The sequence below is a fragment of the Poecile atricapillus genome, chromosome 9, assembly GCF_030490865.1.
Source record: "Poecile atricapillus isolate bPoeAtr1 chromosome 9, bPoeAtr1.hap1, whole genome shotgun sequence".
In the NCBI taxonomy this organism is placed as follows: domain Eukaryota; kingdom Metazoa; phylum Chordata; class Aves; order Passeriformes; family Paridae; genus Poecile; species Poecile atricapillus.
The window spans coordinates 1,356,366-1,373,361 of record NC_081257.1 but is presented as its reverse complement, the minus strand read 5'-3'; the positions used below and the strand labels follow the sequence as shown (position 1 = coordinate 1,373,361).

Sequence of the window (16,996 nt, the reverse complement as noted above, 5' to 3'; positions counted from 1 at the left end):
TTTAAAAAAAAAAAAAAGCAAAAATAGCATTTGTCTAAGTGCATGTTGTGATAACGAAGGAATATAATTTTTTTGCAAATACCACATATTCCCCAGTGTGTTTGCAACAAGTAGCACATTATGGGGTAGAATCGGGAAAGTCTCCCAGAGCAGCTGTGCAGGAAATGAATTATTAAAAAAAGTCTGGATGAACAGCATCCCTGTGAACAAATAGCTGTGTTTATGCCTGTCAGGGAATAAAGGGTAAACAAAAAGAAAGAATTGAGCCCCTGTAGATCTGGAAGTCACTGAGTGACTTGCAGTGGGCACCCGGTGACACTCGCACATTGCTTGAGGAAACAGACAGTGCAGACAAAATGAATGGCAAAAAGAGATTTATCTCTCTTATTCTGCTACTGATGTTGAGTATTATTGTCGGAGGGAAAATTTTCTTCACAGGTATTAATGATTAGCTCCTTCCCTGGTGTGTGCACCAAGGCAGGGTCCGAACTCCAGGCACTCCAGGGTACCAGGGGAGGGGGAAACAGCCTACAGAGCAGCAGGGCTGATCCCAACCCCAGTCCCAGTTTGTGATCCAGCCCCAGCACTAGCCCAGGGCGAGCCTGGGTGTGCCACAGGAGCCAGGGAAACCACTCAGTGCAGCCACAGCTGCTCCAGAGACAGCACAGGGACAGATGGAGGGATTGGCAGAACAGCACAGGAACAATTTCCAGGTTCTCCTGTGGTTTTTAACCTTGGTGTTTAGAATTGATGGTCATGTCTTCATACAGACATCCTCAGCTCTCAGACAGAATCATATGATCCTGCCTGAGAAACCAGGCTGGATGGAGCTCAGCAGCTCAGGCTTGGAGCAGTTTCACAACCCATTACTTTGGTTTGGATGTAAAGTATTCCTTTATCTGTACTTGGATTAAAAAGTCTGAGCAAACTCAAACCCAGGGAAACCCTGAACTCACAGACAATGTTTTCAGGAGCTTCTGAGGCCATGCCCAGCTCCAAAAGCCATGAGATGTGTTGGAGGCTGTGGCAGAGGAGAGCCTGCTTGGTGCTCACACAGACACAGCCTTGCACCACTCAACAGCCAGTAAAACCCTAAATGCTCCAACCAGAGCACCTCTTTCCTCATCCCAAATCTTCTACTGGCTTCTGATCATCCATCCCCCTCCTCACCACACACACCCAAAACTGTGTGAGCCCATCAGTTGTTAATTAGATGAAGCTGCAGGTAATTAGGTCCCAGGCACCTGTGCTTTCCCAAACTCCTTCCTCTCCCTGGCTGCATTAACTGTGGTGTGTCCCTGTGCCTGGCTCGGGGGCCCTCCTGGAGCTCCCCTGGGTGGGACTGGGGGTCAGAGCTGCCCTCTCAGGGGTGTCACACTGTCCTGGGCTCTCTGACTGCTGGCCTGAGCTCACCAGGGTTTGTGTCACCAAATCAATTGATTGGAAGGTGATCAATCACAACAGGGCATGTGGCACCTTTGTATTGCCATGAGGATCCCAAACACAGCAGGGAAGGTGCTGTAGTCAGTCCTGCAGGCAGGGCAGGCGAATTCACCCTGCCTGGCTCTGCCCCTCGTGGAATTCACCGAGGGAGCAGCTCTGCAGCCTCTTCATTGCTCCTTCTCCACAAGTACAGCTGGAAACTGAGGAGTCACTGTGGCTGCTGATGGTAGGATATATCAGGAGCAGGCTGAGAAAAGCCCAGGAAATTACCTGGCTTTGTAAATGTAATTTATTTATTTATTGTGTCTTTTTTTCCATGCACTTTTAGGAGGCAGGAGATTCTTAATACAGGGAGGGTTGGTATATTAACCTCACATTTTTGCTACTGAAAGGACTCTCTGGTCTGACTTCTACAGGAGATGTTTTGACAACAAAACAGTGCAGCTATGATTAGCCTGATAAAAGGGAGCCAGAGCTGGAGTATTGATGATATGTGCATCTAGGATCTAGTTACAAAATGGGCTTTTAACCACATTTTCCCTTGTGAATTCCTGTTATCAGAGGCCATCTTAAAAGAGAAAAAAAGACAGGCAGCCCTTCTTTTTCATGTTTCTTGTATTTCTTTATGCTTATGAAAAATGAGCCATTAATAACTCTGACCAGAACCACACACTGAGCAGCATGGGCTGTGCAAGCCTCCTCACCCAGTTCCATGTCCATGCTGGGAGCAGAGCAGCACTGAACCTCTGCAGCTCCTGGACTCAGCTGGGAGGGAGCTCAGCAGTCCCAAAGGATTGTATCCAGACCAAGGGACTTGTCAAGCTTTTTTTTTTGTTGTTGTTTCTTTTTTTTACTTTTTTTTTCTTTTTTTTTTTTTATCTAATTTATTTTGAGAATACATTTTCAGTGCTGATTAGCTGCCACACTAAATCACTGCACTGTCTAACCCCAAAAAGCTGCCCTGACAAACAATTAACAATAGAAACACCATTGTGGCAACAAGTGATGGATGGCTCTAGGGTGCAGCTTGGGCCCAGGCTTTGTTCAGAAGAAAGTTGCTGCTTCTAAATAAAGATGTGGGTAGTAAAAGGTGAGAGCAGAGAGATTATATCTGGAATAAAACTATTTGCTCTGCTTGGGGTGTGTTTGTCACAGCACTGAGCATCTCAGGAGAGGCAGGAGAGCCCCATGGCTCTGGTCATAATCAGAAACTGCCAGGCACCAGGGAATCATGGAGTCATGGAATGGTGTGGGTGGGAAGGAACCTCAAAGCCCATCCAGTGCCACCCCTGCCATGGCAGGGACACCTTCCACTGTCCCAGGCTGCTCCAAGCCCTGCCCAGCCTGGCCTTGGACACTTCCAGGGATCCAGAGGCAGCCACAGCTGCTCTGAGCACCTGTGCCAGAGCCTCACCACTCTTACAGGAAGGAGTTTCCTCCCAAAATCCCACCTGAAGCTGTCCTACTTCAGCTTAAGGCCATTCCCCCCAGTCCTGTCACCCCTGACCCTCGTGGAAAGTCCCCTCCAGCCTTCCCCTTTAGGCGCTGGGAGGAGCAGCAGAGCCAAACCTCCTCCTGCCACGAGCTCTGGGATTTCTCTTAAGTCCTTTTAAGACCATGGTTTTGAGTTAATTTCTCTTGCCACAGGCTATTTCCTGATTCCTACTGTTCTGTCATTAATCTCTAATTGTTGTTCTAAGTTTTGTGTTAATTTACGAACTTGCCTGTAACTTATTACTCTTCTCTAAAGAGAAGTAGAATCTTTTATCACAATGCCTTGTATTGACTTTATTATGCAGATATTAGAATCTATTTATTACAAGTAATAAATATGAAGACAGTGTAAAAAAGGAAGCTGGATATGCAGACCCTGTGATGGTAGGTAAGGATCAGTTACTACAGACCACTCAAAAGACATCATGGTTGAAAGGATGATTTAAGGTCTACAGCATTTTGAAAATGACTAAAAAGCCCAAGAAACTTTGCCAAACAAGCCAAACTACCTCCTGTAATCTGCACAGGAATGTTATTTTATGTATGCTTCAAATGCATCTAGGTCACAACTTTTTTAGGAATGAACAGAGTAAGAGAAAGTCATTGATTATCCAGTAAGTTATTTTCTCAGGAAGGTTTGCCATTTTCCACTCTTTCTGAACCCCAGGACAACAGTTTGCTCACCTTTGATCTGTCCCATAGACGTGTGCTGTGCTGGGGTTGAATTACACCGATCATCACTAGCTTCAGCATCAGAAAGAAAAAAATAAAATAAAATAATAATAAAAAAAAAACAAACAAGAAATGAAGCATAGAAAGCTGTGGATATGTTTGCTGGAGGAGCCTGTGGTGTGTGGGCAGGGCAGCTCTCCCAAATTCCCGAAGCTCTGGCTGTTGCCCAGCCGCCCCTGCTGCCCCGCTTGTGGCACGGGACCGTAGCACAGCTCTGTCAGCACCAACAGCGTGTTCCCTGCAGCTGCAACACCACGGCCTTTCTGCTGCCTCCTAATGGCACTTCACCCTGCTGGGGGGTCACCCAAAGAGCCACCCAAAGAGGACCTGCTTCAACCTTGAATTTGTTCTCATCCATACCTGCTGGCCTCTACTCGCACCGATGGGCTCTGGCCCATCCCCTTATCCCTGGTGCTGGCTGTGCTCCGGGACTGGGAGCCTTTATTGCCCTGGAGGCTGCAAAAGCCTCGGGCCAGCTGCTCCCACCGCCCCAAAGGCCATGGAGGCGCCGAGGGCTGCCCGCTGCTGCCTGGTCTCCCCTCTCTGCCCACCCTGCCCTCTCCATCCTCTCCCCCTCTCTCCCTTTTCCTCTCTTCCCTCTCCCTTTTCCTTTCTCCCCTCTCTCTCTTTTCATTTCTCTCCTCTCCCCCCACCCTGCCGTCTCCATCTCTCCTCTCCCCCTTTCCCTCTCTCCCTCTCCCGTTCCCTCTCCCCCCTGCCCACCCTGCAGTTCCGCCCGTTCCCGCCAGGTGCCGCTCTGACAAAGAGGTTTGCGGCGGGCGCTGCCCGTGTCCTCGGAGCTCCCCGAACCCGAACCCGAACCGAGCCCGAACCCCGAAACCCTCACCTGAGCCCCCCGAAATGCTGCGCCCCACACCCTGCACGCCCCACACCCCGTCCTCTCCGAACCCCGCACTCTCCGAACCCCGCACTCTCCGAACCCCCCGCATTTCGCGCGGGGCCGGGCCCGGGCCGCCCGCTGGCTCCGGGCCCCCGTGGGGAGCACGGCCCGGCCGCACGGAGGGGCTGTAGGGCGCCAAGGTGATGGGAATCGTCCGCCGCACCTGGGAACGCAGAGCGACGGAGAGCTGGGTTGGGACACCCCTTCCCTGTCCCGGGAACTCGGCAGGAACGGACCTGGCCCATCCCCCGGACCGGCTGCGCCTTGCTTGGACCTCCCTGGGGTGGTTCGGGAGAGCGGGGGAGACGCGGCCGCTGCCCCGCGAGAGGGGCTCCAGGCCGGCTCCTCGGGGGGCTCTGACCCGGCTCCTCCGAGGGACCCTGAGGGATCTTGTCATCAATGCTTTTGTTTTCAGAAAAACATTATCAGCAGAACAATTCCCTCACCACACCCCTGTTATCATTTAGGTAACCTCCCTGTTTGAAATATTTTAAGTGGATAATAAAATAAGTCACCATATCCGTGTAAATTCCCGCAACGAGGAGCCGGGATCCTCCTCCCGGCCGGCCCGGCCCCCCCGCCCGCCGCAGGCAGGCGGCTCCGCGGAGCTCCCGGGCGGCCGCAGCCCCCAGGCCAGCCCCGGAGTGCGGCTTGGAGCGCGGACATCGACGTGAGCCCACTGCCACGGGGACCGAGCCCTGCCCTGTCACTGGAAGAACCGGCCACAAAACCGGCGGGGAGCTCACTGCGGACACACGGGGCTCCGTCCTGGCCCCCTCCGCACCTGCCGGTGCCGCCTCTCCCCCCGATGCGGGCCGGGCAGCGCTCCGGGGGTGCCGCAGCCGCCCGGGGCTCATCTCGGCGCGGGGACCGGGAGGCTGCGGGACAGCCCGCGACACGCGGGAGGCAGACCGGGGGGAGGAGCGTCGGGACAAACGCATAAAACCGGCCCCAGGTGCTCAGCGGCCCCGGCGAGCGGGCGGGCGAGCGCGGAGTCAAAGCTGCGGCCCCGCTGCCGGCGCGGAGCTGCGCGGGGTGCGGGCCCCCAATGCCGCCCGGCGGGCCGGGGCCAGCCCCGGGGGCGTCCCCCGGTGACACCCCCTGGAGCCCCCGCCGCGTTCCCCCGGGCCGTGCCCGCAGGAGGAGGATCGCGCTGAACCTGCCTGCAGGCAGGTGATCCGTCTGCCGTTCGTGGTTCCCCTCCTGCCCACCTCCCCGCCTCGCTTTACCCCCCCCGGCTGGACAACTCCCTCCTTGGGAGAACACGCCCAAGTATCTGAAAAAGAGAGAAAGAGAGAGAAAAAAAAGAAAAGCGGGGGGGTGGGGGGGTGGGGGGGTGTGAAGAAGAGAGAGAGCCAATTGACACTGAAGGTGGGGACGCGGCTGACGCTCGCAGGACCCCGCAGCCCGTCCAGCCCCGCACACCCGGACAGCGCGGGCGGAGCGGAGCCCCGGCGGGGCCATGCTGAGAGGCGGCGGGGGCTCGGCGCGGAGCCCCGGGGCGCGGCGGGGGCTGCCCCGCTCGGCCGGGCGGCCGTGACCGCCAGGGACGGAGCGGCCCCGGCCCCGAGCGCGCCGGGCATCCTTTCGCGTGTTGGTCTGAGGCACGGCAAGCTAGGAATATGAACAGGAAAACAAGGCGCTGGATCTTCCACATCTTCCTGAGCCTGGGGATTGTGTATATCAAGATCGGGTAAGTAACTTTTTTTCCTTCTTCTATAACAATCGCGCTCTCTCTTGCGCTCAGCACAACCTGCCCAGACCTGTTACTATTTAACTCGGGAAGTCTCAAAAAAAAAAAAAAAAAAAAAAAAAAAAAAAAAAAAAAGAAGAAGAAACTAAAAGTGATGATGGTGGAGATCACGATTATGTCTCAAAACACAGGTAAAGCGCCCGCGCCTCGGAGCGACCCTCCAGCGGGGCGAGGCGGCGGCTGGGAGGCAGTCCCTGCCGGGAAGGGACACCCGGGCGATCCCCGCGCAGCCAGCCCTTGGCTAGCCCGGCCGGCGGGCCCGGTGAGGGGTGTCCCGGCCGCTCCCTGCCCCGTGTCTGCCCGCGCCTCCCGCAGGGACATCCCTCGGCCGCTGCCGCCCGGGGAGATCGCAGCGGAGACAACGCCGCCCGTCCCGGGAGGGCGGCGGCGCTCGGGACCCGCAGCATCCCCGGCCAGGTGCGCTGCGTGCGGGAAGAGGCGGCGCGGCCCCGGGGCAGGGAGCGTGGCTTGTCCCCCATCCTTTCCTCCCTCCCTCCCTGCCTCCCTCTCTCCTCTAACTGTTGGACGGGTTTGGGAAAACCCTCCCAGCCTGCTGCCTGTGCGTGGCCTGGGCAGGCAGTGCCGCTGCATGCGCTTTACTTCTCCAAGGAGGAAGTTCGGTCCTGTTTTGGCAGGAGCCCACGCGCTGCTTATCTCAGCCTCGGCTTGGAGAGAGGGACAGGGAGAGGGAAGCGACAGGGGAAAGGCGGGCGCTATCCGGGGCACCTGCCAGCGCCGGAGCCGCCGCACGGGAAGGCAGCGAGTGCTGCTCTGTCTCCGGGACCTGCCTCCCCTCAGCCACCGCCGGTGTCTTCTCGTTGCAGGGGTTTCTCCTCTGTGGTGGCCCTGGGAGCCAGCATCATCTGTAACAAGATCCCGGGGCTCGCCCCCCGGCAGCGGGCGATCTGCCAGAGCAGGCCCGACGCGATCATTGTCATCGGGGAAGGGTCCCAGATGGGCATCAACGAGTGCCAGTTCCAGTTCCGCAACGGGCGCTGGAACTGCTCGGCCCTGGGCGAGCGGACGGTCTTCGGCAAGGAGCTCAAAGTGGGTACGTGCTCCCGGCCGTGCTGCCGGCCCTGCGGGCACCGGGGGTGGCACGGGCACGGCTGCGGGCCGGGGCAGGACGGGCGCTGGGACCGTGTGCACCTGGACGCTGCTGCTCCCGCCCGCACGGCACCTGCCTGGGCTTCACTTCCATGTGCGTCAGCCCCCACCGCAGGATTTCACTGCCCTGCTCGCAGAAATCCTCTCCAAAATGCTTCCCGTTTGTGTGCACAGGACAGCAGCCTTATTAATGTCCTTAGGGATGGAACAAAAGGGGCCTGGCTCTTGTTGAAGGCAGCGGTGAGAGCCAGAATGCTGAGCAGAGGTGGAAATTCCACTTCTGGGGTGCAGGCATCCCCACGGGGATACTGGCCTGATGTCTGTGCCTGGTGGGACCCAGGCACAGCGATCGGTCTCGCTGTGAGAGATTCTTACCACACAAAATCCTTCTCCTACAGCAGCTGTACTTCTGTGCCACGAGGAAGAATGGGTGTGTTCTGCTTCGAGATGTCAGGGCATTCATAAACGCTGTTCCAATCGACTGACAGACAATCTCACTTCCATTTTCCATGTTTTCAGTTATTGCAGCAGTACAAAATATATCCAAATTCTAAACTAAAGCAGCATTAATAATAACAAATGTAAATACCTGAAGAAATGGGGCTGAGGTTAAAGCTTTCATGCCCCCGTTCTGCAAAACTCAGTAGTGAAATTTTCTCAGTGTTTTTTTGATTCCACAGCACCTAAAATGCAAAGACCAAGGAATGTGTTTTACAAATACAAGCTAGTCTTTTTTAGAGCCACCACTGAAAGCTAATCTCTCATAGCACCACATTCCATATCCAAAAGGATCTGTGGTTTCCAGTTAAAATGGTTTCCCATGTTAAAATGAAGTTGCAAAAGCCCAAAAACTTATCAAGCAATCCTTAGCATGGTAGAAAACATGGATGTTTCATGAGGACAGCAGGCAGCGCAGAGAACAGGGGCCAGGAGAGCTCTGAGCAGCTGTGGGGGAACCCTGTGGATGGGCTGGCCCCAGGAACTGCTCAGTCCCATGGCAGGATCTGTCCCAGTCCCTCATTCCTGGCATTCCCGTGAAACACAGAGGTGCAGCTTTGCCACTCTGCTCTGGAAGCCCTGAGAGCACCGAGCGTGTGTTTTATCACATCAGTGCACACTCCAAAACTTAGATATTTAAGGAAAGAACAGGAAGAGAGCAGCACGACTCTGTTTGAAAGCCCTGCCTTTCAACACCTTTGATAATCAGACTGGCTCAAGTAGAGAAGGTAAAAAGCCCTCTGCACAACACTGGGGAACATCTGAAAATGGAGCATTTATCCAGATCAGCTCACTGTTTCTGTTCCTTGAGCTGAGCTCTTCCTGTCAGTGATGCAGGCAACTGTTTGCCATTTCTGTCAGTGAAGAGTCCATTTGGATGGCTGACAGGTTTGGGCTCATTTAGTCTAAGAGTAACATTTCCTTAAACAGAAAATGTGAAAAGGATTTTTTCTTCTCCCAGAAATTAGAAAATTGTGGAGTTGTTGTGGTCTGTCATGTAAACATGCTCTCAGTTCCTTTCCTCCCTCCGAAAATTGAATTATTTAGCTAGTGGGTTATATTTAGGTCCTTTTAAAGAAAGTCAATATCAAAGGAAGTAGACTTTGATCTGCCTTTGAGGTGATAACTCTTAATATGTTCTATCTATCCATTATGAAGCTAAGATGGATAGGGCAAATTCTTCCTTGGTTTCAGAACAGAGTCAAGAGTTGAATGGCATCCAAATTACAAAACTCCATAAAATTATTTTAAAGAATAACAATACCCTCAAATTTAGACAGGTTATATATGTTAATTTTAAAGTAAACTTTGGTAAAATCACAGAGGGTTGAAATCCAATGGCAAATTTTTCTTTTGCACAGACATTTTTGCAGACTCAAGGATACTCAGGCTCTCAAGCACCATGAAGTATTTTAATGTAACTGTTCCTGCTCAGGTGGTCTTCTTGTTCTTCTGCTTCTTCCCTATCAGTGGGTCTAGAAACTCTGAATCTCTGACACAGCTCATCTTTCTATGGCTATGAGGAAAAGGAATCTTTTACTGTTTCCCAAGAATCTCTGTCAGGGTGTGCTCCAGGTTACCATCCAGAAAAATAATATTTTGATTTGGTTGAAAAAGGAACAACCTACGTGCCATAAAGCCATAAGTCAAATTTGGTGCCCACAAACAGGAGATCAGGCCTGAGGGCCTTGCCCTGAATAGGAAAGAAAGATGTGTGACATGAAGGACCATAAACCCCTACAGGAAGCATTTTAAGGTGACAGAGCACCAGAACAACACAGGCTGCCATTAGGTGAGGATAATATACCCTCATTGCTTTTTTTAATTAGCCTTTGACATGGTGTGTTCCAAAATACTATCCCAGCAGCCCTGAACACAGCAGTCCCTCCTCTGGCATTTAACAGCTGACTGTACCTTTCAGGCAATTGCATCCTGAGGCTACTGCCTGGGGAGTGCAGGGCACCTTTGTCTTGCCACTTGCAATAAATTCAGTGAACCACACCTGATCTCATCCTTCTGTCTCTGTGAGGCTTCCTCTGCCTCTGGAGTGGCACTGCTGGGCTGCTCTGTGATGAGGAGATGTGAGTGCCACAAGCCCCCATGTGTTCAGCCAGCAGAGGCTAGCAGCAGTCTGGGAGGATGTGCTTGAGGAACTCATGTGAAAATAGAGTTTATGTGTGTCAGTCCACACAAATAAGTTCCCTTAGGTACCAGAGAGTCTTGTGATCCAAACCCACAGCTTGGATGGCACACTAAGCCTCATCTTCAAATCCAGGTTTCTTTCCTTTTACCCTTGCTGGGTAATCTATTTCATGAATGTTATGCAAATGTACTGCAATTACTTAAATTCTCTTTTTGCCATTCAGGGTCACTCTTCTCCTGGCTCTGCTGTTGTGTAGCTGAGGATCATGGCACTCTTTTACATGTTTCTCTTTTCTTACCTTTAAAATGGCAATACTAACCTTATTGAAACACTTGAAGTTGTCTAGAAGGATAGCATCAAACAATATTTCCCTATTCTAACCGGTAGCATGTGAGTACCTTTTAAAATTCGCAAATAATCCATCTCCCAGTGAAGTAATAGTTTATTTGTAGAGTTTATTGTAGAGTTGATTTGTAGAGTTACAGCAAGCAACCATTTGAATTAATCCTAGAGCATATTTGTGCTCACAGGCTTGAGATTCCCGCTCATCACAGTGGGCTTCCAAATAGTGCCCAGCACTCTCTCCATTTCCTGGGTCATTTTATCTGGTTTGCCCTTCCAAAGAGAGATTCTCCTCTCCTGACACCCTGTGGATGTCTCACTGTGCCAGCTGGTGACAGCAGTGCCAAGAGCACCAAGAGAAGTCGCAAAGTGCCATCAGTTTGCTCTGCTCCAGTCACGGAGGGAACGATGGACGCGCGGTCCAGATCGACACAGGGACGTTTTTTCTAGGCCATTCCACAGACACCTTATTAATAATGTAGAGTCACAGAGTGAATTTTTAAAATAACTGTGGAGATGATGCAACGCTGCAATTATGGACATACTTAAAACCAAATATATTTGCCATGGTGGTCAGCAGTTCTGTTCCTGAGGACAGCCACAATCAAAACCAAGGTTTTTAAAGCAGGATAGGCCAAAACTCTCCTGCCCATCTGTCTTCAGGTAAAATGTGGTTCAAGCCTAAGGATTTGAACAGCCAGAGATGCCTTTGATAGACTCTGAAAGTCTTTCTCAAAGAGGTTTGGGCTCTGCTGGATCACAGGAAGAGCGAGAGCTGTGGCAAAGGCTTTCCATCAGCTGCCTCAGGGGCCTGTTTTTCAGGGTGCGACCTCATGAGCAGGTGGCCAGCAGTAACTGTGCTGCTGTCTCAAAGAACTGCCTTGGGACATGCCTACATTTCATGGGATCTGGAGGACAGCATCACATTGGCACCATAGTGGGTTATGATCTCCTTTTGCCACAAGTAGCAGCACTCGCACTGTTAAACAAGAAAGTGGAGTGATACAGACTGTTTGCACTTCCACAGAGGGACACGGCAAAGTGGAGGCTCCTCAGGACAGATCTGAGAGAAGAGAGGCACAAGAGTCCTGCAGAAGCTGCAAGGACCCTGTGGCGGGGGGAAGGATGGAGGGAATCGAGGTGTGAGTGGTTGTCTGCAAGGAACATTACAGCAAAACATTTTAGCCAGGTCTTCATCCTGGCCTTACAAAAATGCAGCAGTTCTTTGCTCTCTTCTACCCTGGAAAATGCTTCAGCATAATAACAGCAACGCTTCACCCACCTAACATTACCCTTGGGAGTAAGGGAAGCTGAAATCAAAAGAAGAATCCCCATGGACAGGCTGGTCTCGAAGCTGATGAGCAGAGCAGGGCAGCCCAGCACCTCTGCACACATTGAACCAGAAGAATCTGTTGGCTTTCCTTTATCCACTGCGCTGTTGACTCTGCACTGGATTGAATTTAGCAGTGATTTGTTTTCCAGATATTAAAATCAAGTTTTCCTCTATGGTTTCAAGCCACATAAGGGAAGAGGGGATGTTCCCACTCCTGCCTATTGAAACAAATGGCAACTGTCCTACAAGGCAAACCCTTCACTAACGTGTTCAGGAGCTGTCAGGAATAGCTCTCCTGCTGCTATGGAAAAGAGAAGATCTAGGACATTTTCCTCTCTGTCTGGGTAGATTTACCAGAAAAATTAACAGGAAAGTTAGGAGTAAATCTCCATATTGTGTTATAGACAAATGCTTTTGAGAACATCCCAGTAAAGGGGTGCTGAAGAACAGATTTAATCTTCAATCATTTCAAGGAGCATTTTGATTTTAAATGCTTCTGGGTCTCTTGTGTCAGGTTTTAACGTCTGATTGTTTGAATTCCAGAATAACAGACCAAGTGAACAGCCACTGGTAGAATCCCAGAATCTCCTGAGCTGGAAGGGACCCTCAGGGATCACTGAGTCCAACCCTGTCCCTGCACAGACACTCCAGCAGTCCCACCCTGTGCATCCATGGGAGCAGTGTCCGCATGCTCCTGGAGCTCTGACAGGAAAATCCTTGTTGGTTTTGTATTGCATAGAAGATTACCTGCACAGGTCTATGGGAAGCTAGGTTCTGAGTGCTGCTGCACTATTTTGTTTGGTTGGTATTTAGAGGAAAGTTTGATAAATACTCTGTTTTCAGAACCATGGTTGTTATGAATCTACCAAGATGCAGAGAAAAGAAATGTCATTAACAGAAGTCTTGTTATCTAGTCAAGTAAGTCTGAATTTCTGTGCTAGGTTTCCAGCTCTTACGACCAGTTTTTGCTGTCAGTGTCTTGCAGGAGAACAGTTATTTGCAGGCAAAACAGAGTCCAGGCTGAAATATGGCCTGATCATCCAAAGCTGCTTTATGCCAAAAAGTCAATCTTTCTCAGCAGGGACTGTCACTACAAGATAAAACATTGCCCCAGGGTCACTGCAGTTGGAATTCCCATCACAAGGTTTTCATACTTGCCTTCAGAGATGTCTTGTGAGTACTTGTTCCAGAAAAACAGAAAGATTGCATCTGATTGGGAAGGTGGGAGATCTCCTGTGGCAAGGGCAGTGCAGGGTTCCCCAGCAGGGCTGGGGCATGGTGGCCCAGAGCCTTCTGGAAAGGGGAGACTTATTTAAACTCCAGAATAATGCCTCTGATTTTTGCAGTGCACGGGTCTTCAGTAGTAACTTTAGAAATTTGAAGAGGGTGTTTTCAGAAATAATCGCTTTAGCTGGAGTGTTTCCTCTGCGAGAGTTTCATGTGCCAATGAAAGGAGCCTTAGCTTGTGAAAGTGGGCAGGGACTAAAACCCCAGAGATTTGAATGCCTCTTAAAACCACTCTGTATGTTATTTATTTGTACTAATATTTGTAAAGCCACAGCACTGTTTTATAGGCAACCATCCTTTTAATTTCAACTGAATACAATATTTTAAGGCACCAACCCCCCAAACTTCAAAAGGATACTTCAGTGATTTTTTTTTTTAAGCTACCATTCTTATTAATCACTGATGCTAGGCTAAAGAAAGATGAAAATAAAATAACCTCCTGGACCATATGTAGTCTACCAAAGAAGGAGGAGGAGGCAAAGCACAAAGCAGGCAGGGGATGGTTTCTGCTCTGCATTTTTCCAGGCTGTGAGTTATGGCCTCTATCGAGAGATGAGGAGTAATGTTTGCTGTGGCACATAATTGGCAAGGTACGCTGTGTTTTCCATCTTTATATTTTCCCAATCATATTTCAGCTCATGTCACTCCAGATAACTCCCTCTCTGACCCTTTGGCTTTAAATAGCAGAAAATACAACCCATGTTTTCCAGTGAGATAAACAGAAATTTGTCTCTCTTTTATTTCACAGCTTAGTCAGTTTGAGGGGGACTGATAGGGTGGGACAGGCTGTTTAGAAACACCCTTAGATCCCAAACTGCTGAGCACCTACTGACTTCCTGCAAGTAAATCCACTCTGAATTTTGTAGCCTTAGCCTTTGTTTCCCAAGCAACATCAAGGTATTGCACTTCTTTTTTTAAAAAAAAGTTCCCATTTCTAATCTGTGTGAATAAATTTTTTGCAGAGTTTTCAAATTTAAAGATTAAACTTAAACCCAAATGAAGTTAGCTAGATGAAAACCAGAATGCAGACCAATCTGTACAGCTGATAGACAGGCTGATCAGCCAAAACCCAGTCTAGAAAACATTCATATCCAAAATCAGAGGCATACAGTGAGTGTTTGCAGAATTAAGGCTCCAAGGTGTGCATGGGTTGTGCATAATTGTGCTCAGCGTTAGGAGAGCAGGTGTCCTGGTAATATCTGTCTATATTCACCCGTGACACTCTCAGTGCTTCTTCCCCTTGTGACACCTGGCACCCCATGGTGGTGACTGTGCAGAGCCCAGAGGCAAAGGTACTGACAGCCTGGGAAGGTGCCCTGCCCAGTGCAGGGTCTGCAAACAGGACACAGTGCTTTGGAGGAGGATCTGCATCAGCAGACAGAGCTGCAGAAATTTGGGAAGCCATCAATGCCAAGCTCTCTGCCATCAGAGCAAATGGAGCTGCAATGTGGTGCACACCTCACTGAAGTCCAGAAAAACACAGGAAAAGCGGGAGGATGTTTCTGTCCAATACTTGAAGAGAGACCCTGTGGTCTCACAGCCCTGGCTGGGGCTGGGGAGAGCCCCAGGTGAGGGTGAGGGAGCAGAGCCATGGCTGGAGCCCATCAGCTCATTGGCCTTGTGAATGGCCAGAGCAACCTCTGACTGCTCTGGATCCTTCTCTGGAGTGTTTACCATGGTTTGTCTGAGATAAGGAGAAGAATGTGTGATTTTTGAGCTGAAGGGATGGCTTGTAATTCTTGTACATGTCCAGGGCAGGTTGGATGGTGCTTGGAGCACCCTGGAGTGGTAGAAATGTCACTGCCCATGGCAGGGGTGGAATGAGAGGAGCTTTAAGGTCTATTCTAACCCAAACCATTTGGGATTCCATGGTTCTTTGACAGGTGACTCTCCACCTTTGTCTAACTTCTGTAGGAGTAGCTGCCTGGCCATACCTTGGTAAAGCCATGTTTCCCCCTGAGATCCTCCAGGAATTCTAACTCTCTGCTGAAACCCAAAGTAGGGGAGTAAAATTTCTACTTAAAAGGGGCAGGAACGCCCCTGTGCTCAGGTTACCCTGTTTGGGCACAAACCCCTGGGACCTCAAGCACTGTCACAGAAGGGACTCAGGCTCAGAGCCTTCCTCCCACGCTCACATTTGTGTGAGCCAGGCCAGGGTAACAAGACTTTCAAAAGTCAATCATTTATGAAAAACAGGAACAGTTGGATGCAGACGTGACAAACCCACATCTTTTTATCACCACTGCACAAGTGCCAAGGCACTTCCTACCAGGATCAATTCTTCTAGGCACTTGCCTTGTTTATCTTGTAATCTCCAAAATTTGAGTTTTTAAAAGCTGCTAAGATTTTCTCCCAAATAAGACAAACTTATAAAATAATTTATGTAATGTAATTTATGATCAAACTAGACACTGGCTTCTGACTCTGCTTGTATTAACTAATTTTATATTTTCTACATTGCATTTTTCTCCCCTCTAAAAAGCAAAAGAGCTGTTCAGCCTCTACAATGCTGAGTATGTCAGATTAAAGTGATCTCACAGTGGTTTTTGTTCTAGATCTTGAAAATAACTTTTTCAGAAAAAGTTGAATAAAAGTAATCAAAATGGAGGGGAAAAAAGAACCACGTGTAAATTCAACTCTAAAATACTTCTTTGACAATGTCCCATTTGCTGCTGTGTGGAGTAGAAACCTGGTGTGGCGCATTGCTGCCCTCTCAGAGATAGAAGTGAGAATTCTTACTGTACATTGTTTATCAGTGCCTTTTTCACAGTGTTGTGCTTAAAATAGTGAGGGTGTTGATGAGGGTAAACTGGAGGAAAAGCTGAACTCCAAATATACCTGAAGCCTGGAATTTCTCTTCCACATTCAGATTTTTATAAAGAGCAAAGCATTCTAGAAAACTTAATCTGCAACTTCCACAGTCAAAACGAATAATTTTATGATTTATTTTTTTTTTAAGTAAGGAGAAACAAGGAATTCTTTGAGGATGTCTGATAATTGACTGTAAGTTCCTTAATAAATTCAGCACATAGCAGCATTAAGGAATACTGCCTTTGCTAATAGAGGGCACAAAGTTGACTATTAACAGATTGTCATAATGTCATCTTGTTTTCCATTCACTTCCTCGGCATAAGGAAGTGAACATTTATCACTAAAAGCGACAAGTAGAGAAATCCAGATCATATTATACGAAAGGGATGCAGCCAAGGCTGAAGAGTTGGAAGGTCTCTTTCCAAAATGATGATTTTTTTGTGAAATGCAATGAACAGCAGAAATGGGCTTGTTTCATGGATAACAAACTCTTGCCAGCAGCTGAGGTCTGCCAGGACTCAACTGATGGGCGCTTGGAGAAGGGAAGTGGATCTTCCCATCTGCACTCCCCTAATTAACAGCCTAATTCTGATCCTATTGATGCAATGGTGCATTTTGTCATTGGAGAAGTAAGAGTAGGGCAAGTTCTTGGTTTGGGAGATCCAAACATTTTTAAGGGCTCTTTGATACACATGGGCAATCTCTGCAAACCTCCTCAGGCTGTGAAAGGTCCTCTCTCAGCTGAACTGTTTCCAGAAATCTCACAGATCCTGTAGGGTCCACATGTGGGAAATCCACAAACCAGAATCTAACAAAACTTCTAAAAGAGAAATTAAATCTTAGATTTAAAGTGAGAACACCCCTCCTCAAGAAACAGAAACCTGTCATTATGGCCTTATTGCACAAAGTAATATTGGCTCAACCTCTGTCTCACAGCCCTCCGGTGAGGATGTTACTTCACCTTGCTCTGGTCATGGTGCCCTAGAGCAGGTCAGGATTTTTTCTTCATTTTATGAGGAATTTTGAAATTATTTATTTCATTAAGTCAGCACAAATGTCAGTGTTGAAAACATTTTGACACCTACAATGTGAAAAAAAATGTCCCAGTGGAGTTAAAATGTTTTCAGAACAAGAGTCTAACAGAAGTGGTTG

General features: G+C 49.4%; 1 protein-coding gene across 1 annotated transcript in view; it reads left to right on the top strand.

Moving 5' to 3' along the window:
- Positions 1-5,506: 5,506 nt before the first annotated feature.
- The window catches only part of WNT7A (Wnt family member 7A), a 35,775-nt gene continuing 24,285 nt past the window's right edge, over positions 5,507-16,996 (top strand). The window contains exons 1-2 of the mRNA XM_058845275.1: positions 5,507-6,263; positions 7,148-7,374. Of these exons, the coding sequence (XP_058701258.1) occupies positions 6,193-6,263; positions 7,148-7,374 (298 nt within the window). The 5' untranslated portion in view covers positions 5,507-6,192. The remainder of the gene's footprint in view (positions 6,264-7,147; positions 7,375-16,996) is intronic.